Below are 25,441 nucleotides of genomic sequence, written 5' to 3'. Positions count from 1 at the left end.
GTGTTACAGGCTGGCTGCAAGCAAGCAAAGCACCCTAAGATAAGTCACAGATTTCACATATTCTACCTCAAACCTGATCTACTACTGGAGCGTCCCCTGAGCCAAGTAAATGGGTTCAGCTAACAGGTAACAAAGGATTTTGGGGAAAAAACACCCATCAATTCCTTCGATTCCTTGCCAAATATTACCTTTATTTTGGATTTAAAAACACTTTTCCCAGGACTGAGTGAAGTGTGAAACATGGAAATACTTAATTATGCAAATCTGAAAAAAAAGATGTATTTTTGCAAATTAAAGGATGCCTTCTCTGCAGAGGCAGAGACTGAGGCAAGGTGCGTGGCTGATGTTTGCTCTGCACATTTGGAAAAGCCTTATCAGCTAAATCATTGCAGCTCCACTTCATTTTGCATTTCAGAAACTACTTAATGACCAGCATTTAATTTGCCTCTTTGAGAAGAAAACCTTCTTGGAAAGTCACTTAGAGTTGACAGTTTGTGTTTCAATGTGGAGAGAAAACACACTTTCAGCACATTTATTCAGGTAACGTGAGTATGTTTCAACATCACCTTTACACCTATATAAACCAAAGCTTCAGGAATTTATCGGCCTTATGTGGCCACTCGACAGCAACTTATGCCTTCCAAAATGACAACAAAATAAATATGCAATGCGTGCAAGATAATGAGCATTTCTCCAGTATCAGAAAGTAATTTTGTAAATTAGTAAGGAATTCTAGATGAAGCATAATCATCTTTTATTGACAAACATCAGACTCAGTTTGTTCCTTTTTAAAATAAATACTTTAAGGTTACCAATACTGTCTAAGCAAATACAAAACCATGAATGTTTCAGTAAAGTCACCTTACTGCAAAGCAATTCTCTTTCAGCCCCAACTGATCACCTTCAGTTATGCAAACCATTTAAAAGACACTTCCAAAACTCATTTCTTTCATGGTTAGCTGTAGACATAGAGAAAGTTAAAATGCTCTATATGTTCAGTGTTAAAAAGAAACAATTCTCTTTTCCACAGTAGGAGTTTCTAAAAACTGTGTTAAAAGTTGGCCTAATATAGACAAGTTCTGTCCTTGTTTCTGAGTTTTCTGGCTTTAGAAGATAAACATGGCCCTCCATATTATTGCGGTTTCGGGATACATGTCTCTCTACAAATGAAATCTCTAACCAGAGGAAAAGAACCCCACATGAGGACTTGTGCACATAACATTAAGCAGTATGCATAGACATGATGTGCTATTAGTCCTGCTCACCAATGGTTTAATGCCTTGGGCTTAAATCAGTAGACAGCACCCCTATAAACAAAAAACTATTAGGAATCCTTCTAAGGAAAGGAAAACAAATCCTTCTGTAAAATTTATTGGACAGTACATTTAATTAATGTATTTTAAAAACTTATGAGCTCATACCACGCATATTGTTTGACATCTTTAAACGTATTAGCTAGCTTCTGTCATCTCATTAGAGCTACGCAACATTTAGATGTGCAGTGACGCAGCTCCTATTTGCCTGGTCCAGCAGTCTGGAGGACAGCATCATGCTGGCACAGACTACTGCTGCTCCTTCCCCAAGCAGGGCTGTTTAAGATCTGGGAAAATATATACCAAGACACTCTATGTGTTTCCAGCAACTGCTCTGTATTAGTCTGTCAAACAAGACAGATAAGGGAAAACCCTTAAGAAATGCCAGTGAAAACTGCAGGCAATGCAGCCTCCTATGGTAACTAAAAATATTAATGCTTCAAACTGTGTCTGCATCAAAATGCTGAACTGGAGGCTCCAAAATGAGGAAGATTTTTCATTTTACTTTCTTTTTTAAGATACAAACTTTAAAAACCCAAAGCCACATATTTAGAGATTTCATAGAACTATAGAATCAACTGGGTTGGAAAAGATCATCAAGTTCAACCTTTCATGACAACTCACACTGGCACCTCGGTACCGACATTAAGAAAACTGAAATAAAGAAACAAAAATGCTTTCAGAATCAGATTTTAAAAATCCAGCCTTTCAGCCCAGACATTCAAAAGGGAACGAGAGGTGGGGAAGGTCCCTCTGTGCTATGAAATAGGAATGAAAAAAGGACCTGGAGAAGAATTGAGGTATTTACAGGTTTTAAATATAGCTTTATAATGCAGATGCAAAATAAATTCGCTTAGATGCACTGCCTGGGATTTTTTTAATATCACTTTATATCTATCACTAAATTAGAAAAAAGTGTTTAAAGTTGTGATAGAAACAGCACAAGGACTTTCTGAAACTCATAAACCTCTTTTTGCAATGGGAAAGTTCACAGTACTATTCCTAGTGGCTCTAGATTAATTTACTATGAAGTCAACATCCTAGCACAGGCAAACTCAAACAGATTCTGCATGGCAAAGTGTGGTGGGTGAGTGTTAGCACAAGAAAATAGTAAAAATTTACTGTTGGCAGATAAATACTGCAGCTCATGACCTTTCAAGAGTGTATTTTAATAAAGAAATTTTTAAAACCTCTGATTTGTGGACTATTTTATCTCTATATATCCACAGGGGGACAAAACTACAGAGCTGGTTGTGGATGAATTTGTTCTGCGTACTCTCCCTCTGAATTTGGACATATACAGAGAATTAGGAATTAGGCAGCAATTATTACTACGGGTGGTCCCCTGAGACTGGAAAAAGAAATCTACATCCTGTCCTTCCAGCAAGGCTGTAAATATTCATCACCTTCAAAACAAAGGGCACCTGAAATGCAAGGCCATCATTCTGTACAACCAAGGAAAAAAAAATGACACAGGCTTTCCCAACCCCTCGCAGGCAGCAGACCCACTCATGCAAGGGAGAAACCCCTGCTGGAAAAGCAAATAGGAAATGCCTCAGAAAAGGGACAGTATACACTCCTGCTCCCCTCTGCTGTGCTGTCTCAGTCCTCTAAAGGGTAATGAAATCACGATCTGTAGGATCATTCGTTACAGAAATTTGATGGGGGAGGATTAAAATTGGGGCCCTGATGTCCCAAGCCAGGCTTCTAAAATGAGTTGACTTTTGATACCTTTGAATTTAAATGGCTGTTTAGGTTTCCAGATGGGTATCGGGATACTGCTTTCCCTTGGCTCAGCTCACATTACCAACATTAACTCATTATGTTGATAATGCACGCTGTTTGTTTTTCCAGATAAAAATTCCAGTGTGAAAATACATGAGGAAAATAATTCTGTACAGAAAGCAAATATTAAACGTTGGCTCAGATGATAAGATTGGGGCCATACACTCAGTTCTAACCACCCACCAAATGAGAAATGGGTTTGGGGAAAAAAAACCCCCACATATAATTTGAGATTGTCATCATGACTGCAAACATATTAAGGAACTGAATTAAAGATACAACTAAAAATCTTGCCATTCTCTTTCGCTCTCTCACTCCCCCTTTCTTCTTCACCCACTTCTCCTACCCAGACCTCCCCTCCTCCTGTAGCTACTGAGGTCAAACATCTTCTAAAATATTCCCTCCCACCCTGTCCATCCTCCTTCCCTCTCCTCCCAGCTAAATCCATGCTACGCAAGGAAAGAGTTTTCAGAGCTCATTTTATATCCCTTAAGTATTAAGCACTAATCTAACACCATTAAAACTACTGAAGAAATTTAAGCCCCAGATGATCCTATAAACAACTTTTTGATTAAAAGACTACATACAACCACTAAGGGCACTTTGTCACCAAGTTGCTTTTTTTTTTTTTTTTTTTTGGCTTTCTTGTATGGACTGCATTAAATCACAGATACAGGGCAAACTGAACGTGTTTAGAGTACATTTCCCTCTTCACTTACTAATACTGAATGAACTTTCCTCTAGTTTCTAGTTCTTTTTCCTAGAAACCATCTTATGAACTATAGCATCTAAGTATCTTCTTCCTAAAATATTCTGTAACATAGCTCACCCTACATAGTTCTGTAACTTGAAAAACTTAAGAAAGTTTGAAAAAATAATCTTCCCCAAACTTACATTTAAATACATGATGTTTTCCCCACAGCATTTGGCCAGAGAGAAGTCTGTCCTTTCTCACAGAATATAATTAACTTCGTGGCCCCGAGCAGAAAACACCATTTTCCATAGTCAGCTCTATCACAGTCTCATCAAGCTGCAAAATAAGTCAGAAGCCTCAAAAGACACCATGAGTAGAGGAGGGCAGGGAGATACACATCTGAGCATTGCTCACAGGTTCCTGTTAATAAAGCCATGTAGTAACAGTTACCCAGAGGACTGTACTCTTAACAAGCCAAATTCAAGTATTCTGATATAAATCCTTTAGACTGAGGATCAAAGAAAGGATTCAGGATTATTTATTGAAGGAATAGGGAGAAGGGTTTAGCATACACTGTCCCTTTTACATGTAAAGTGCATATTATGAGGTCTGAAGCACAAACTAATCAAAGCACATGCTGTCTGCTTTGTACCTGCCAGAAATCCTGGTGGAAGGGGAGAAGGTTAGAAAAGGGAAGAAAATGAGGTAATTCTTGGTTACACCAAAAGAACCCCAAATCATAATAAGAATAAGGACACAAGTATCAGAGATATTAGTAGCTGGAAGAAACATCCACCAGGTACCTAGAAACCAGAATAAAAGAGAACAGAGAGCAACCAAAGCATTTTAGTGTCTGCCAAACAAGCCCTGTGAAAATGAGCAACAGAATTAGCAGTACAAAAAGATAACTGCAAGTAGAGCTCTGTCAAAACTGATATACCATTAACTTATAGTAGAAGAGGTAGGAAAGGATGAAGCATATTCTGTATGTGGACACAAAGTAACTCAGGTGTCTACAGGGATGTTTGTGCACCATGCATTTACTTGTTACAAGCAAGTATTTTCTTTGATTATATTTGTCTTTATTAAATGCAAATGAAAAGGAGAATTTGTAGTTTACTGTCCACCCAGTGAACAGGGAAAAGCAGTGAGGAACACAAAAGTAATTCAAAACTGCTAAGCAAAGCAGATGGGAGGGCAAAGTTTGGCTGGAAGGAGAAAGCTAGCAAGGAAAAGAAACCCACAAACATGGACAGTGGTGACAGCAAAGAAAGTCAAGACAAGAAAAACTGTCAGCTCAACTCAGATTTGCTGATTATCTGCAATAAACTGCACCTTTGCTTGTTTTCACAAAGGATCACAGTCAAGAACTGTCTCACCCACAACTTCACAACATGGTTGGGGTTGGAAGGGACCTCTGGAGATTATCTAGTCCAATCCCCTTGCTAAAGCAGGCTCACCTAGAGCAGGTTGCTCAGGGTTGTGTTCATACAGGTTTTGCATCTCCCCAGAAGAGACTGCGACCTCTCTGTGCAACCTGTTCCACTGCTCTGCTACCCTCAGCGTAAACAAGCTTTCCTTCATATTCAGATGGCACTTCCTGTGTCTCAGCTTGTGCCCATTGCCCCTTACCCTGTCACTGAAAAGAGTCTGGCCCCATCCTCCTGACTCCCACCACTGAAATACTTGTATGCATTGATAAGACCCCCTCTCAGTCATTTCTTCTCCCGGCTAAATGGACCCAGTTCTCTCAGCCTTTCCTTGTAAGAGGGATGCTCCAGACCCCTGCTGATCTCTTTAGCCCTCTGCTGTACCCTCTTCAAGTAGTTTCTTGTCTTTGTACAAGAAATTGTACGGGGGAGCCCAGAACTGGATGCAGTACTCCAGGTAAGTCCTCACCGGGATACAGTAGCAGGGAAAGAGGCCACACTCTTCCTCATGCACCCAGGATACCCCTGGGGTATATATACACATGGCTGGCCCATGGTTAACTTGTCCACCAAGATGACCAGGTCCTTCTCCACAGAGCTGCCTTCCAGCAGGTCAGCTTCTAAGCTGTACTGGTTGCATAGGCTTATTCGTCCCTAGGTGCAGGACGCTACACTTGCGTTTACTGAACTTCATTAGGATAATCTCCACCCAACAATCTGTCCAGGACTCGCCGAATGGCAGCACAGCCTCCTGGTGTACCAGCCATTCCTCCCAGTTTTGTATCATCAGCAAACCTGCCGAGGGTACACTTTATCCCTTCATCCAGGACACTGACAACTACGTTGAGTAAGACTGGATCTAGTATTGGTCCATGATACAAGCCTGCATTATGTAGTGGAAACAAATTTCAGATGGCTTTTTTAAGGTCCAGTAAAACATCTGAAGTATTTTCCTTCATCTTGCTATTGCTCTGCATTGCTTACAGCATCCCCAACATCTAGAGATGTAAATATAAATGCTGGCAGGAAATACTTTATTCATAAATTTAATTAGAGGGCTTTGAAAGCCTCTATAATTACTTACTGCAGCAATGGTAGCAGGAGGGTAAGCTATTGATAGTAGCTTGAAGGCTTTTATTCATATTAAGCAGTAGCAAGAAATTTTCCCCACAGGAGAACAAAAAAGAGCAAGTCAAGTGTATTCTGTATTAAACTAATAAGCCACCTAGCGTGTTTGGGGTTTTTTTTCCCTAAATAGGCTAGAAGTCTCTTAAAAGCACTACATCTTACCTTTGTTGTAAGCACCCACCTTCACAACAACAGATCTAAGCTTTGCACTCACCACAACCATTTTCTGCCTCTGCCTACACCTTTCCAGCAGGCTGCATTGCTGAAAGCTTCGCTGTGGAACACTTGGGAGCTCCCCTGTGCTGGCTCACCAGGATGGGAACAGCATCAAATGAATTAGTTGACAGGATGTGATTTTTCTCTGAACAGGGTGGATATGCAGTTCATGCGTTAGAGCAACATCACTGACAGCATCACTTCTTTTTTTCTTTGACATATTAAGCTTGTCAATGATCAAGGCATAAGCCAAAAAAAACCCCATCAACTAAACAAAGAGTGCATGAAAGCGGAAAATTTTAAACAAAATTTGCACTACAACTTATGTAACATTAATGAAGCTTATGCCACATTACATGTGCTAAGATGCATACTACTTAATGAGTTTATTCATCACTATCATCTTGCTAAGCAAGATGCACGCAGTGAGTGACAAAACAGCCCAGTGCCTCAGTCTGAAAAATCAGATGTGCAAAGAACGTCTCCACATGACTCTCAAAAACACCCTTTCTTAAGCCCTAACAAGTATTATGAAGCAGGGAAACAGCACATCTTAAATAAACATCTTAAATAAAACTTTTCTCCTCCTAACCAGAGATGTGCTCTTCAGGACGGCAGGACAAGAGAAAGGACAACACGACATTTTTGTTATAGATTGGTTAAAAAAACTTTTGCTTTTCCACTGCTGAAATACAAGAGAAAGAAATAGACACAGTGGAAATGGAGCAGATGAACAGTTGTGGTCTGAACACCTCTGCAACACAGCACCCTGAGCTACACATTAGATTGCATCCATTCAGAGATCAGCCTTTAGTTTAGGCTCAATATGAACACTTTGAAATATTTTTAGACTGAGTAATAGGGTTTTTTTTTCCTACCCTGAACAGATACTAAACAATGCACTTTTTTTTCTGCTTTCCAGAGCTTGCTGCCCTGGGGGAGAAACCACCACACTTAGACAAAAACAAAACCAGGGACAGAGCTACCTCCCTACACATTCAGCCCAGCAGCAAGTCAAAGGAAAAGTATGAGTTCATGTTGGCAAACAGATCTGATCAAGGGCTTTTGGTGGATGAATGTCTCCAGGGGTTTTGGTCTTGCAATGAGTGAAGAAAAAGCGTTAGTCTCAAATTACAGAAGCACTGTTCCCATTAATAAGGCAGTAACATTTACCTCCCTCCACATCAATTCTATGAATTATCACTAGGAAGAAGGAGGGGCAGTCTTCTCACCATAGCATTCAATCACAGGCACAGCAAGATGCTTCAGAAACCTGACACGATTACAATACAGAGCCACATCATTTCATAAAATCCTTTGGCAAGACTGGTCCCGATCACTGCATGACAGCTAATTTGTTGTTTTGATTGCAGTTTTATGTAAATAAAATTGGTTCTGTGAAAACAGCAGCTCATACATCTGCTTACTAATGCTGTAGCATTTAAATCTCAAACATACATGCACAAAATTCACACTGATACTTTAAACATCATCCTGTAATATGTAATTAAAATGCAACTGATTGCACAGCTGATACTATTCTTTGAACTGAATCTGTTTCTAGATTATTGGTTGCATGCAACCCTGGGTGTACATTTTTGCTTGGAACTAAAATTAATTCTCCTTTCTACTTTTCAGCTAGGATCTAGCCTGCATATTTTCAGTACCCTTCAGTACCACATCTTTCTTGTGTCTGACCGCTCACAAACTCCCTTCACTTTAAAAATGAAGAGGAAATTTCCAGTGAACAGGCCTATTACTTTCTGAGCAGAAGCCTGAACCACAAGGATGCTTTGATAACGCAAGAGGAATACATAGTTGGAAACATGGAAGGAGGAAGAGATACATAAGGGTTTTATCCCTCAGGTTACTACTACACAAGTGAAACTTGAATGAGTAAGGTCAGCTCCGCAGCACCTCTTTGGTGCTTGACTGAGTAAAGACAAGTGTTGTTTTTTAAAATGAAACCCAAAGCAAGCAGTAAATGAGAACAAGATGCTATCAGACAGATCAATCTACTGTCAGCTTCTTTCATTACCAAGGGAGAGCCAAGGCCAACTTATTTATACCCTTCTCAAATTACCCTCTTGCCTGGACATTACCGCTACCCTAATGTTCACAGCCAGATTTAACCAGTCCCAAAGTGTCTTTAAGCAGACAGCCAAGCAAACGGGAACCTCTATTTCTTCATTATCAGAGAAAATTGCTTCTAGGGTGTTATTAGACTGTGGAAAAAATAGGTCCCAAAAGCAGATAACAATAAAGAAAATGCATCACAGTTCCCTAAATCTGCTGCCTCACTTTCAGACTACCCAAACCTCAGCAGGCAGACATCCAAGTGCATAACCAGCATCTGTAAGTTACATAAAAAGCTATTTCACTTTGCTATAGGTCAGAGCAAAAGGTGGTAAGTGTGTACGGCAAACGCTATCTGTTTTCCAGCCTTCAGCCAACACTGGTCTTCACCATGCTGAACGGTAGATCCTAAGAGCACGGATGACTATGCACAGTCACTATGCATGTGCACTAATCAGGGTATATCATAGGATCACAGAACAGTTAGGGTTGGAAAGGACCTTAAGATTATATAGCTCCAACCCCCTGCCATGGGCAGAGACACAGTCCACTAAACCAGGTCACCCAAGGCTCTGTCCAACCTGGCCTTGAACACTGCCAGGGATGGAGCATTCACAACTTCCCTGGGCAACCCATTCCAGTGCCTCACCACCCTCTCAGTAAAGAATTTCTTCCTTATATCCAATCTAAACTTCCCCTGTTGAAGTTTCAACCCATTACCCCTTGTCCTGTCACTACAGTCCCTGATGAAGAGTCCCTCCCCAGCATCCTTGTAGGCCCCCTTCAGATACTGGAAGGCTGCTATGAGGTCTCCACGCAGCCTTCTCTTCTCCAGACTGAACAGCCCCAACTTTCTCAGCCTCTCTCCATACGGGAGGTGCTCCACTCCCCTGATCATCCTCGTGGCCCTCCTCTGGACTTGGTCCAACAGTTCCATGTCCTTTTTATGTTGAGGACACCAGAACTGCACACAATGCTCCACGTGAGGTCTCACAAGAGCAGAGCAGAGGGGCAGGATCACCTCCTTTGACCTGCTGGTCAAGCTCCTTTTGATGCAGCCCAGGATACAGTTGGCTTTCTGGGCTGCGAGCGCACACTGAAGCCGGCTCATGTTCATTCTCTCATCAACCAACACCCCCAAGTCCTTCTCTGCAGGGCTGCTCTGAATCTCTTCTCTGCCCAACCTGTAGCTGTGCCTGGGATTGCTCTGACCCAGGTGTAGGACCTTGCACTTGGCATGGTTAAACTTCATCAGGTTGGCATCAGCCCACCTCACAAGCGTGTCGAGGTCCCTCTGGACGGCATCCCTTCCCTCCAGCGTATCAACCGAACCACACAGCTTGGTGTCATCAGCAAACTTGCTGAGGGCGCGCTCAATCCCACTGTCCATGTCACCCACAAAGATGTTGAACAAGACTGGTCCCAACACCGATCCCTGAGGGACACCACTCGTTACCGGTCTCCAGCCGGACACTGAGCCATTGACCACAACTCTTTGCGTGCGGCCATCCAGACAGTTCTTTATCCACTGAGTGGTCCACCCATCAAATTGATGTCTCTCCAATTTAGAGACAAGGATGTCGTGTGGGACAGTGTCAAAGGCTTTGCACAAATCGAGGTAGATGACATCAACTGCTCTATCCCTGTCCATCAGTTTCGTAGCCCCATCATAGAAGGCCACCAAATTGGTCAGGCAGGATTTCCCTTATTGAAGCCATGCTGGCTGTCACCCAGCACCTCCTTGTTTTTCATGTGCCTTAGCATGCCTTCCAGGAGAATCTGCTCCAAGATTTTGCCAGGCACAGAGGTGAAACTGACTGGTCTGTAATTCCGTGGATCATCCATTTTCCCCTTCTTGAAAATGGGGGTTATATTTCCCTTTTTCCAGTCATCGGGAACTTCTCCTGACTGCCATGATTTTTCAAATATGATGGCCAGTGGCTTAGCAACTTCATTTGCCAGCTCCTTCAGGACTCACGGATGGATTTCATCAGGTCCCATGGACTTGTGCATGTCCAGATTCTTAAGATGGTCTCGAACCAGATCCTCTCCTACAGTGGGCCTAGGGTCTTCATTCTCACAGTCCCTGCGTTCGCCTTCCAAGACTTGGGTGGTGCGGTCAGAGCCTTTGCCACTGAAGACTGAGGCAAAGAAGTCATTAAGAACCTCAGCCTTCTCCAAATCCAGGGTAGCCAGTTCTCCTGATAGCTTCCGGAGGGGGCTTACTTTGTCCCTAATCTGTCTTTTATTCACTACGTACCTACAGAATCCCTTCCTGTTATCCTTAACATCTCTAGCCAAGTTTAATTCTAACTGGACCTTAGCTTTCCTAACCTGGTCCCTAGCTTCCCGGACAGCATCCCTGTATTCTTCCCTGTCCCTGCTTCCACCTTCTATAAGCCTCTTTTTTCCTTTGAATTTTCCTCAGCAGCTCCTTATCCATCCAAGGAGGTCTCCTGGCCCTCCTGCTGCACTTCCTTCTTTTTTCCTTCTTGTTGCGATGCAACACTCCGGAGCTTGGAGCAGGTGATCCTTGAATAACAACCAAGAGTCTTGGGCCCCCTGCCCTCTAGGGCTATATCCCATGGAACCTTACTAAGCAGGTTCTTGAAGAGGCCAAAATCTGCTCTTTTGAAGTCCAGGGCAGTGAGCTTGCTGCACGCTCTTCTCACTGTCGTGATGCTGCCACCAAGGCTGCCCTGGAGCGTCACATTTTCAACCAGCCCTTCCCTGTTGGTGAGCACGAGGTCAAGCATGGCACCTCTCCTTGTCGGCTCCTCTATTACTTGCAGAAGGAAGTTGTCTTCCACACAATCGAGGAACCTCCTGGATTGCTTGTGCCGGGCCGTACTGTTCCTCCAACAGATGTCAGGGTGGTTGAAGTCCCCCATGAGAACAAGGGCCTGCGAGTGTGAGGCTGTTCCTATCTGCCTATAGAGTGCTTCATCCACAGATTCCTCTTGATCAGGTGGTCTGTAACAGATCCCCACATTAATGTCTCCCATCGCTGTTCCCTCTTTAACCCTGACCCACAAACTCTATTGACTGCTCACCTGTCCCCAGACAGAGTTCCACACTCTCCAGCCTATCCCTAACGTAAATAGCAACTCCATATCAAACACTGACTGTGGATCTTCAATACCCCTGTGTGGTGACTGTCCATGACATCCAAATGTGCTGCAATTCAAGCCCTAGGTGCTGAAGGACAGAGGGACAGAAGGCTGAATTCAGCAAAGGGATCATCTTTGGACCTTTTTTATTCAATGTGATAGGAACCAACTGCCGAGTTCTCAGGAACAGAGGAATAATTAGCAAAAGTAATGTGGGATTCAGCATTTCTTCCCTACAAACAAATCTTGCTTATGTAAAGCCTATGGGATGAGTGTGATAGCTTGACAAGATAAAATGACAAAAGTGAGCGCACAAACCAAAGGGAGAAACATTTGATATTTTGCAAAGAATATAAGTACTTTCTGTTTGGTTGGGGTTTTTTCTTTTCTTTTTTTTAAATCACAAAAAAGCAGAAGTTGGGTTTGTGACACAGAGAGGAGAAAACAAGTGTTCACAACATGCTTTGTAGTTTTATGCATCAAAACTAACTGCCAAAATACTAGCTGCTACTTACCTATTTTCAAGCAAAATCTTGCTTTGCTGCCTGGGTAACCAGAACACTCGTACACTGCTGATGACAGGGGCCCCAGGTATTTGATACCCTTAATGTCTTTACCTTTCCCTACTAAACATGAAACAAGACAGAGAACTGCATGTGTTCAGCCCACACTGTGTTTATATAAAGCTTTAAATACTACTTCTTTTTTTTCAGTGTTGAGGTTTTCTGTAAATCCTGACACTATATGTCAGGTACATCACTCAGCAATGAAGGGATCAGATGCTGACTTCCCTTTGGAAACACAAAAGCTTTATTTTCAGATGATGCAGATGGAATGAAAATATTGCTAAAAGGTGGAATACCATTATGTGCCCATGGTGAGATGATGGAAAATTAAGTAACCTGCAGTTATCTGCATGCAAGAAGTCGATATGCGCTGCTAGTTCTTGGGCCAGAGCTGTCTTTACTGTACTCCTCCATACCAATGGGATTTACAGTGTGATTAATTTGGTCTCTGGTTTCTACAACAGGTTGAATGCTATGTGGCTCCTCTTACGCAAGCAGACAAAACTAGATCAGATCATGCTCAATGTTTTACCAACATGTATCATGACAGCACAAACATCCAGAACAGTTGTGTACCACTGTAGGAAGGACCTAGGGTTTGAAAGGGGAATGGAGTAATGCTGTTTGAAAGAGGGGGAAACAAATGCTTGGTATGCAGGTAAAAAACCACAAGAGTGTCTCCTTCCTTTAGAAATCTGGAGATGAGTCTGGAAGGGAAAGGTCAAAGGAGTTTTAAATGGGGTAACTCATGGGACTGTCATACACTCATAAAGGAGCAGCAAGAAAACATGATTACAACCTGTTTGCTGGCCTACCAGTATATAACAAGAGGCAAGACTTTGTCTGTAAACATTAAAATAAAGACTACTAAAAAAAAAAAACCCAAAAAAATCTGCCATTACGGAAAAAACACCGCAATGCTACTAAACAACAAAAGCTCAAGAGAGAATATGTCAAATACATCATTTAGCTTAGACCCCACATGCAGATAGTAACTAAAGGAATCTAGGTGAAACAGGAAACCCTGAATAATATACAGACTTAATAGTCTATTATGCTCACCTTCCCATCATAGCGCTTCACTATAAACTGATCCAGGCCCAGGTCTGAAAAAGAAAAACCAAACATGCTCTTAGAGTGTAGAAGTGAGCATTTCTTGGGTTTTCTGTTTGAGTGAGGATTAGAAAGTAAAATGCATTTTCTGAATAACATCAGTAGAAAGTATAAGGACAGAAGGAAATTTTTTTGGCTTTGTGCATTTTTTACCTTGTATTTTGATCATGAAGTCAACAAACCCATGGCATCAGAGAAGAAAGCCTTCTGTCAGGGACAGTAAGAGCACAGCTCCTAGCATGTCTCAAGAGCCCGAAATCCCCATCCCAAAGTAGAAAATTTCTGCACTATTACCAGGTAAACATTTTGCCTGTGATGCCCCATGTAAATGCGTGTTCATAAAGCTCTTATGATTTTTAATAACACCTTTTGAATTGCTCACAAATGGGAAAACAAAGAATTATTCCCGTAATTAATTAGGATACTCCCAAATAAATCCAAAACTTACTCATATTTTAGTATAAAATTGCTAATAGATTTTGAAGGAGATAAGTTTTATCTACATTTGTAAGAAGGTAAGAGCTTTAGCTAGAAGGGCATTTTGGAGAAAAGCAGAAAAAGGGGTTATTTATACTAATAAATTCAATCTTCCATACCATTACAAAATGTTTTTTTCTATCTCAAAGAGGAAAAAAAATGTCCCAGCATTTGCAGAGTTTAGGCAGGGAGCTCTCAATCTAATCCACAGAGCCCAGCAGGCTTTATGTACACTCATGAATGCACATATAAGCAAGATGACAAAAATATTCAGGAAGATTAATTATCTGAGCTTTGCAATCCAAAGTCAGGAAGATGCACCCTGAGAGGAGATTAAGCAGAGCTCAAACTGAAGAACTTCCAGGCATCCGGGAGAGCACAGGCCGATTTTTGGTTCTCTGAAGAATAAAACTGCTCAGCAGAGCTACGTTCCATGCATTTTCTGCCACTGTTTATGATAATTATCACATCCTCATTTCAATTTAAATTAGGAAAAAAAGGAAATAACCCAATAAAACCTTTCCCATGCCTGCTGCATCTCCAGCTCATGAGAGAAGACAATAAAACACATCTATTGGAAAGGTTCATAATGGTTATGGTATTGAAAGTTGAGTTATTAATCTCTTCAGGGTGACCTCCTTGACCTTTCTGAACCAAAGCAGCCTTCATCACCAATTCAAAGATCAAGGCAATTGTCAAAGGGTGCTGTGGATTTGTGAATATTCAGTCCAGAAAGCATCTTCTCAATATTTTGTGTGCCCGACAGAGTGAAAAATTGTATATTCATATGCATTTTCAGACTTTAATCATCATCTTCTGAATTTTGCCCTCCTCAAAGTTGTAGGTATAAATGCGGTCCAGTAAGTATCATCACATTTAGAGGCAAGACTCATTTGATAAATGTGCTGATTTTACCAGAGACGTGTTATCTGGCCAGAGCTCGTTCCTGACCATCCATTTGGATGCCGACTGCTAAACTGAGCTTAGCTTATACCCATGTGTCATAATAAAGTCATTTCTCAAGAACACCTCCTGTTCCAATGCCAGGAAATAGTGCTGTAAGACATTTCCCGACTTTATACATGTACTCATGTAAAGCTAAGAAAGAACATGGGCTAAAAATAGCAAGTGAAAGCATGTCTTAATGGCACTCTCTCCCCACCCCCCCTTCCAGCTGGACACTACTATTGGAAAAGCAAACAGGTTTCACAGGAGACTCAAAATGAATGGATGCTCATGTAGATAAATAGCAAGAAAACATGAACTAAAAACTGCTTTCTTGCATGTACATATAAATTAAATATCATATATTTCTAAATATAGATTACTTATATAACAAAATAAATAATATATAGACAACTCTGTATGTATGTATAGAATAGTTATTAAACCAGCCAAACAACACCTAAAAAGGCAGAATACCAGTACCTGTACTAAAGAAAGAGGCTAACATTATAAACTTTGTGTTCTCCACAGATGTAACATGACATGGGCAAAAGGGGAGGTGATGGGGGGGTATAATTAGAGGGGACTAAAAAGCACCACAATAGTTAACAGCAATAAATTACAATAATGATGGAGTCAGCAAAAGAACACACTGACTATATCAGGAGTTTTGAACACAGGGTAGTTTGCCTCCAGACTGGGGTTTGGTCCAGCCTCATTCACCTAAGCACAGAGATGTTGGTTTCCATGTATTTCCTTGATTGCTACGGCATGTAACAAAAAGACATGGAAAAACAAAGTGTCTGGGTAACCTGAGACTGTTCCTGGCAGGAACAGAGTGACGGACCTTTACTTACACACAGCTTTTCTGTAACTGCATCCAAAGAGAAGCAGCTACCAGGTCTCTCCCCAAGCTTAAGAGCTCCAAGCATTTCATTATTTGCTGAAGAAACTGTTTAAAACACCACAGCTGTTACAAAACTGTAGTAATCATTATCTATATGATGTCAACCTCATTTGACACAATCACATCTGATGAGAAGCAAATATGTAACCTTGGTTTATGCATGTCTCTGAGATCAGGGAGAGACATTTATATGAAAATACAGCACTAAATTTTGTCACTTATGCTGCTGCCTTTTTTCATTTTACTGTATCAGCATGCCCTGGAAGACAGCCCTGGTGAAAGGAGTCAAATCCAGCTGACAGTCAGAAGCGGTGTTTCCCAGGGCTCAGTACTGGGGACAGTGTTGTTTAGTATCTTTACTGATGACCTGGATGAGGGGATTAAGTCCACCCTCAGCAAATTCACAAATGACACCTAGCTTGGCAGGAACATTGATCTGTTGGAGGACAGGAAATCTCTACAGAGTGATCTAAACAGGCCGGATCAATGGGCCAAGGTCAACTGTGTGAGCTTTAACAAAGCTCAATGCCAGGTCCTGCACTTGGGCCACAAGAATCCCATGGAAGGCTACAGGCTTGGGAAGAGTGGCTGGAAAGCTGCCCGGCAGAAAGGGACTGCAGGTCCTGACTGACAGCCGCTGAACCTAAGCCAGCTTGTGCCCAAGCAGCCAAGAAGGCCAACGGCATGCCCTGGCCTGTATCAGCAATAGCATGGCCAGCAGAGCAAGGGCAGTGATCATCCCCCTGGGCTCGGCACTGGTGAGGCTGCACCTCCAATACCTCAGTTCTGGGCCCCTCACTACAAGACAGACATTGATGTGCTGGAGCAGGGCCAGAGAAGAACAACAAAACTGGTGAAGGGTCTGGAGCTCAAGTCCTATGAGAAGCAGCTGAGGAAACTGGGGTGGTTCAGCCTGGAGTATGAGGCTCAGGGGAGACCTTACCACTCTCTACAACTACCTCAAAGGAGGATGGAGCCAGGTGAGTGGTGGTGTCCTCCCAGTGACAGGGAGGAAGGAAACAGCTTTAAATTGTGCTAGGAACTGTATATTAGGAAAAACTTCTTCACTGCAAGGGTTATCAAGCATTGGAACAGGCTGCCCAGAGAAGTGGTGGAGTCACCATCCCTGGAGGCATTTAAAGACAGGTAGATGTGGTGCTTATAGACATGGGGTTTAGTGGTGGACTTTGCAGTGCTAGGTTAAAGGTTTGTCTTTTCCAGCCTAAAAGATTATTATTTTATTGCAAGCACAAGAATATGGGTTCACATCAGTGTTTTACGTTCACCCTTTCCCCCAGCCATGCACAACAATATCCCCTTTGCTCTGCTGCATTAACTAAGCTGTATGCTTAAGCTCCTCTATAAAATTCACCTTGCCATAGATCATAGCAAGTGCTATTCAAAAGGTGATTTATGGCATTAATGAGTTCAAGGCACACAGTTTTACTCAATACATCTTCCTTTTTCAAATGGAGTTTATGTTCTTTTTATGGATTTAGCTATGTGTTTTTCTATGAGTATTCAATCTTAAAAGTTGACAAAAGGAAAGCAAGAGAAAAAGAGGACATGTTGCTTGATACCTGTGGTGTTGTTCTCTATGTTACATAAAAAACCCGAAAGACTTTTCCTCTAAAACATGACAATAGGAATTCAGTGTTTGTGTAGGCTGGAGAACTAATGGAAACACTGTAGGAATTAGGACAATCACAACTGAACAAGGAAAGGAAAGAATGTTAGTTATTACTTACCCATTCATGAAAAGACAGTGTGCTAAGTTAAAGCTACTGCAGGATTGTCTGTGATACACTCATGTGCCTGGCAAAATCTTGGAGCAGATTCTCCTGGAAGGCATGCTAAGGCACATGAAAAACAAGGAGGTGCTTGGTGACAGCCAGCATGGCTTCACTAAGGGGAAATCCTGCCTGACCAATTTGGTGGCCTTCTATGATAGGGCTACAGAACTGATGGACAGGGGCAGAGCAGTTGACGTCATCTGCCTGGATTTGTGCAAAGCGTTCGACACTGTCCCACACGACATCCTTGTCTCTAAATTGGAGAGACATCAATTTGATGGGTGGACCACTCGGTGGATAAAGAACTGTCTGGATGGCCGCACGCAAAGAGTTGTGGTCAATGGCTCAATGTCCGGCTGGAGACCAGTAACGAGTGGTGTCCCTCAGGGATCGGTGTTGGGACCGGTCTTGTTCAACATCTTTGTCAGTGACATGGACAGTGGGATTGAGCGCGCCCTCAGCAAGTTTGCCGATGACACCAAGCTGTGTGGTTCGGTTGATACGCCGGAGGGAAGGGATGCCATCCAGAGGGACCTCGACACGCTTGTGAGGTGGGCTGATGCCAACCTGATGAAGTTTAACCATGCCAAGTGCAAGGTCCTACACCTGAGTCAGAGCAATCCCAGGCACGGCTACAGGTTGGGCAGAGAAGAGATTCAGAGCAGCCCTGCAGAGAAGGACTTGGGGGTGTTGGTCAATGAGAGAATGAACATGAGCCGGCTTCAGTGTGTGCTCGCAGTCCAGAAAGCCAACTGTATCCTGGGCTGCATCAAGAGGAGCTTGACCAGCAGGTCAAAGGAGGTGATCCTGCCCCTCTGCTCTGCTCTCGTGAGACCTCACTTGGAGTATTGTGTGCAGTTCTGGTGTCCTCAACATCAAAAGGACATGGAACCGTTGGAACAAGTCCAGAGGAGGGCCACGAGGATGATCAGGGGAGTGGAGCACCTCCCGTATGGAGAGAGGCTGAGAAAGTTGGGGCTGCTCAGCCTGGAGAAGAGAAGGCTGTGTGGAGACCTCATAGCAGCCTTCCAGTATCTGAAGGGGGCCTACACGGATGCTGGGGAGGGACTCTTCATCAGGGACTGTAGTGACAGGACAAGGGGTAACGGGTTCAAACTTAAACAGGGGAAGTTTAGATTGGATATAAGGAAGAAATTCTTTACTGAGAGGGTGGTGAGGCACTGGAATGGGTTGCCCAGGGAGGTTGTGAATGCTCCATCCCTGGTGGTGTTCAAGGCCAGGTTGGATGAAGCTTTGGGTGGCATGGTTTAGTGTGAGGTGTCCCTGCCCATGGCAGGGGGATTGGAACTAGATGATCTTAAGGTCCTTTCCAACCCTAACTATTCTATGATTCTATGATTTTATGAAAACAAATAGATCCTGGCTGGCCTATTGCTGACAAGGTGCAGGAACACAAGCTAATAGGCATGTTTAACAGTGAAAAAGAGCTTTTCCATCTTTCACTGAAAAGCAGGAGATGAAATACTATTCTCCCAGGAACAGATTAAAAGATCTCCTTCAAAGGAGATGGCAATAAAAACCAGAAGTCTTTCCAGGAGGACAGCTGGCTGCTTCACAAAGCTTTCCTGGGATGGAAGGCAGCACAATGCACCCCATGGCTACTCCAGATTGCTTAGTGACCACCCAGATCAGCTGCATTTTGGTGCTCATTTCTGCCTGAACAAACTCAGAACTTTCACTATGACCTGCCCAGAAGAGGCCATTTATTTACATCAACCACTGCACAACACCTCACCTTTCACTACACATCTGCATTACTGAAGCCCCTTTTGCTCCCCCAGCCAAGGATTCTGCACCAGTCAGTCACTTTCAGTAGCGCCTTTGGTGACCTGCAACAATTTCCTAACTTGCTCACCATAGCCAGCTTGCTTGTAATCTTTAAGTACCACTATGTATTACTCCTAAAAATTCTGATACCACCTAAGGTGGCATCAGAGGACCAAAAGAAACAGCAACACTGCGGTAGAGTACCTAAGTACACAGCATCACTAGAACTGTTATTTCAGATTAGACTGACACCATTTATGCACCAATACTAAGAATATAGGCCTCCACTCTTATTCATGTGATGGTACTTTCACAGCACTAAAATCAAAACCGTTTCAAAATAAGCCAAAACGACTTGCACTCACTACCTGCCACAATGGGGAAAAGAGGCTGTTCAACAGGAGAACCATATTCTTTCCATTTATTTATTTTTCCTAGGCTAGGAAGGATATTTTAATGGAGAAGGAATTATTTATGTAAAGGAAAAAACATAGAATAACCTGCTGTTACTCTTTTTCAGCTCTAATAAAACCTGAAGTCAAATGCTTATTATATTTCTGCTCATTAATGAAAACATACATTCCACAGATTCACTCAAAACTACCCAATTACCACACTTGATAAATAGCTAAACAATTACTAAGCTAATGTCATCCTGTTAAAAAAAAAAACAGCAGCCATGAGCACCAGATTATAGACTGCAATTTAAAAAATATTTTAACAAACAGGTTTCCAGAAAAAATAATTCTATTATGCCAAGAACACAGTTGGGATAAATTAGAAACCATCATGATTTCCTCTGGGATGCCAACAGTTTTCCACTGACAGAAAAGCCTTTTCAACTCCTTCCAGTCTTGATATCCTTGTCAGATTTTTCACATTATCTGGGTAACATTTACTCATCATCTGCTTTTCCTTTCCAGTTGCTCAATATATAACATGGACTCTTTTTCTTGCGAGTAGATGAGCAAAAGGGCTAATGACCAAGACTGAAGAACAGCCTGGTAACCATGACATGCAACATACTACATTATGGGAAGAGAAAATGTTGGACCTGGTTTTCCCCTCCAAAGCTGTAACCCACCTTCTGATTTTAATATGAGTATTCTCCCCTGAATTTAAAATGTAATTTGCAAGCAAACAATGAGCTGCCTGAGATTTCTCAAGGGGTAACACTCTCAGGCTTGCATTAAAGCCCAGAACTGTTCTATTCAAGGAACTACTTTGCTCACATCTGACCCCCTCCTACAACAGGCAAGTCAGTCTCTATGAGATGTGCCTTCATAACACAACTGATCATCCACACCAACCTGTCATCTACACTGAAAGCTGTAGTAATTTGTTTCTTCTGATAACTATCACATAAGCATACACATAAATGCACCTTTCGCTCCTCCTTGACTAGGTTCCTGAGGTCTTGTGTCGGGCATTACAGGCTTAAAGATGATTCTCACCTTGGAATCGATGTATTTTCACAGAAAAAAAAAACCCCATATCTATTTAACCTCCTGGTTCAGGAGATAACCATCAAGCTACCTCCCCCTCTCACTCACATTCTTTCCCTGAAGACCTCTCCAGCAGATGTATTTGGGAGAGAACACAGAAGTTCCCATCAACAAACCAAAGGCAAGTTCAGCATCTCTAGTTTCCTTCTGGGTCTAAGCATTTCAATTGAACACTTCGCATAACTTTAAGGATCTGTACAAGCCTAGGGAATCTTCCCCTCCCCTCCAGATCAGGTGAGTGCTTGTCACAGCTCATGACTGTTGGTTCTACAAAAGATCAGATCCATATTTTACAAATTTAACACAAAATAATAAATAATCACACAAGCACTGCAAATAGTCCAGAGCCAGCTTGTGCTCAGCTGCTTATGAAAAAACCCAAACCATTTCAAAACTGAGAATCAAGCTATGTGGTCTGAGCAAGCCACCAGACATCAGCTCTGTCCTTCACAGTTCCTCTCCCCTGACACCATCCTGTGCACAGAGGCACAGCTGCTGCTCCTGGCTGAGCTTCAACAGCACGTTTGTGGTTTCTTACAGACACAAAAAAACACAATACCAACAAAAAAAAACAGCCCCCAAAACACACACACCTTCCAGGACATTTCCAAGAGTTCAGATATCTGAACTGCTGCAGTGCATGGTGGATCTTGAAAGGCATCTTTCATGTGGCAGGAGTGAGGTTAACACTGAGATGAAAGAGCAAGACTGGTTTGGGTGTAACCTGTCTTCGTTACAGCGTGCTGCGATAAGATATGCATCATTTTCTACTTCTTTTAATTACTGGTACTGGCTGAGCACGCCACAGTTCCTTCTTAGCCCAGGATGCTTCAAAATACTCACTTTCCCCAGGAAAACAATTAGTGCAGAATGGACCCAGAGAAAGCTGGGGATATGGAGGTAACTCAGAGGCTAGGAAAGACAGGAGGACTGCGCAGGCCACCACCAAGTAAGTCCAAGCACTTGAAAATGCTCATGAAGGCCAACAATTACCTAAGACTACAGAGGATGTGCCAGCAATGACCTGTCACTATCAAAAGCAGTTACAGCACTCCTGCCAAGTGTCATGGCTTCATGCATCTTTTTCAGCAGTCTACCTGTCTTCAAAGAGCATTCACAACTAGGTTTTTACAAACCCTTACCCTTCCTACCAGAGACTGAGAGGTAGTATTTTCAGCTGAGTTTGGACAAGCAAACACCAGCAGGGATGGACTGAAGAAACCACCCCTGCTCATCCAGCCTTGGAGAACAGCTCTCTCTCAGGTATGAGAGGAGGCGGGAATTAAAATATCACACAGGACTGCAGGGAGCAGATATCACTGCCCACACTTCTGTTGGCACTTGGACTTTACAGACAGCATATGAAGACTTTTTTTTCAAAGCAGCTTCCAAGATTAATGCCATTGTTTGTCTTATTCTGACAGACAGTTCCAAGCTCAGCAAGAGTGTGTCACACCTTAAGCACAGCCTGCATACTTGGGAAAGCTATGGCAGGAAATCTTACTGAACTGGGGAAAGCAATCTACAGGAGGTAATGAATTGGCATTCATTTTTCCCAAACCAGCAAAACACTGTGTAGAATTAAGCTGACATTTTTACTGACAATAAATCAACTTTCCCCTATGTAATCCATAAAAATGAATCAGACATACCCCGCAGTAGATTAGCAGTTTAAAAATAAATACAACAGGGACTCAGATACCCCCTCACTCCCTTTCATTTACATTCCATAGTATTTTCTTTCTGTAAAATAGCACACATGTTAACAAAAAGTTACTTGCTGAAATTACATGCAGCAGCTTGAGCACACAGAGCATTCCCTGTCCTCCTCATGTCTCAGACTGCTTATGCAGGACCATATTAATTCACAGGTACAGAAGCCAATTGCTTCACCAGACAAATCTACCAACAAATATCACGCACTGAAAGCCTTGCAGTCAGTGGGACTGCACAAAGTAATTCACAATTGAGTTCAAGCATTAATGTACCAAGCCAGTATGATTATAGCAGGCTATGTCACTATCTGAAGGAGATTTTCAAGGGGCTACATCACCACCTGCAGGAACACCCTGAGATGAAGGAGGAATGCTCCAGTCCGGGCAGAGGACACACCCGAGTTGTGACTAAAGGAGAAAGCAGCCTCAGCATTTCCTTACTGATCTATATTATGATCCTGATTGCCTTCTGAGTCAACAGTGCCAGACGGATGTAAAGTTCAAATCTGGTGAGCAGGTACAGTCTTTGTTTTTAACCTCTGAGTTAAAAAAACCACAAACCACACAAGGCAACTTTTTTTTTTTTTTTTTTATGACCAGATTTGAAGACATTTGGGAGCAAGGTTATGGATAGTTTGACTTTACCGTAGCATTTTACTCTTCTACTGTTCATTATAATTAAAAAACCATTTACTGTGATTGTCATGACATACAGCACTTAGTAAAAAAGAAGCATCCTAGCAGCAGCTTCATCTGGAAGCAAGTCTGTGACAGCTACAGTCCTCAAGACATACTTTCAAACCAAGACCTAAAATGGCCACTCTCATGCTTTGCCTGCTGATGGGCAGCCAAAGTTCAATTTCCATCTCATTCCACTTTCCAAGAGCATCTGTAAGTATCACTAAGGCAATTTTCTTCCTTTATAGTCTGCCTTGTGTCACTTAAAAGCCACAACAGGCTTCACAGAGCCATTTAAGCAGATGGCCTAGCCAGGATAATAGTTACATTGGTAAGTTAGTGGCTAACACTGACAAATTATCTCCTATTAGTCACCTTTGCTTGTCTCCAAAGTAGGTGTTTTCTGAGCACCTATTTTCTGCATGCCTTAAAATGCACCAAGCACATATGGAAGAAGTAAAAGAGAATCAGATGTGTTGAAATTAAACACAGGATATTTGCTATTTTTAAGCTGGCTGACAAAAAAAAACCCCAACATTACTTGCATGGGAAGACTTGCACTCAAAGTACTGCTACTGCTTTTCAAAGTACCAATTCAAGGAGCTTTAGATAGGTAAAATGGTAGCACACAATTTCAGCATCTGTGAACATTATCTCCTGTTTATTGCTTAAACTACCTCTTCACTGAAGATGAAACCATGTTCTTATATGAGAACTACAGCCATTTTCAGGACTTGATGAAAAGCTAAATATCAATTTACCAACATGCATCTAACACTAATGCCAGGATTGCTTTTTCTTCCTTTCTGCACACACTTCATATCCTTGTTTTCTAAGCACAAGTGTACATTAAACAGCTGTCATGGAAGATATCAAAACAGTTTCACACTTTGTACATAAACCCCACGCTCAAGAAGTTAACATCTGAGGGCTGAAGTTCTTCATTAATGCCTGCAGAAAGGAGTTTAAATTTGACAAAATCCCTTCTCATTCTTTGAGATACACTGTGGGAGACCAGGAAATCTGATTGCCTATGTCTCACCTAAAACACAAATCTCCTACAGAACAGAAGACAAGCAAAATCCTCAAAGCCACCCCACAAAAACCAGCCTCTTCCCACTCAGGACACAGCTTTCCAGACCAGGAAAACAGTGCCTGCTCTCCCATCTGCTGCCTGCCAAACCCCCACAGGTACCACAGCTGATCTGCTCTCCTGGAATATGCAGGGAATTTGAAGCTGGCGGAGATCAGCCGCACTCTGACCAGCAGCACCACAGCTCAGCCACAAACATGGGGCTGCCTGGACCCCTTTATTGCTAGGGGCTTCACTGCTATTCATAAGGTCTTCCTTGCCAAAGCAACCTCCTTTTGTAGGTTTATGAACAATTCTTGAAGTGTTCCAGTTGAAGGTAACCCTTTACTATTAAATATACAAGAAAGTTGTCTCATCTACTCTTCAAGGGCTCATACCAGTGAGATCTACCATGCTGCAATAGTACTTCAGGCAACACAGGAGGGATTAGGCTAATTTGGGGTTTGGAGCATGGAGTTGGAATAGCTAGCTTCAGGAGGTGCTTCCTAGCCATAGCAATCCCCGATTTGAAGCTCCAAAGAAACATACCACGAGCAACATTTCTGAACTTGAAAGATCACTGTTATTTGGCTGCTGCCAGACAACTGGGTTCAAGCCAGCATGGACAAGCTGCAGACTCGTCTGGAGAGATAAGAGTAGCTCCTTCACAGCTGCACTGGTAACCTTCTGCCTTGCTCCTGCATTTGCTGTATCTGTTTATCCTTCTGCACACTGTCACATTGCTATAATGCATGGGTTGAGAGCATCACTTTTTTTTGACTGTGGCAGCACCCTAATCATACAGCCACCCACCTTCTGTGCCATACCTCTGAACATAACAAGAACAATACTCAACAACATAAATGTTTGATGGGAAGTTTAAAGATCAGGCAAGTTTATTCCCTCTGGCTGTATTTGTTCCTCCAATTACTCCACAGACATCACTTACTTTCCGGTTGTTTTTCATTAGGCGTTATTGATCTCACGAAATCCTGCGGTGTCATAAAAACCTCCGATTCACCATGCTCATTTATGACTTTCAAAGTGGCAAAGTATCTGAAGATTTTGTCTGGCGTGGAGTAAGCTCTGATCCTGTTCTCATATTCCATCACCTGGAAATTAAATGGAAT

General features: G+C 42.4%; 1 protein-coding gene across 5 annotated transcripts in view; it reads right to left on the bottom strand.

Moving 5' to 3' along the window:
• Positions 1-25,441, bottom strand: part of MICU1 (mitochondrial calcium uptake 1) — a gene marked incomplete at its 3' end in the record, with an annotated part of 112,481 nt that overhangs the window by 55,185 nt on the left and 31,855 nt on the right. For all 5 annotated transcript variants that reach the window (XM_080622123.1, XM_080622126.1, XM_080622122.1 and 2 more), the window contains 2 exons: positions 25,261-25,423; positions 13,381-13,424 (listed from right to left, as the gene is read on the bottom strand). In XM_080622123.1, coding sequence (XP_080478249.1) covers positions 13,381-13,424; positions 25,261-25,423 — 207 coding nt within the window. The remainder of the gene's footprint in view (positions 1-13,380; positions 13,425-25,260; positions 25,424-25,441) is intronic.

This window comes from Psittacula echo, assembly GCF_963264785.1.
Source record: "Psittacula echo genome assembly, chromosome: 6".
Taxonomy (NCBI): domain Eukaryota; kingdom Metazoa; phylum Chordata; class Aves; order Psittaciformes; family Psittacidae; genus Psittacula; species Psittacula echo.
This window is presented reverse-complemented; position numbering and strand designations above follow the sequence as displayed.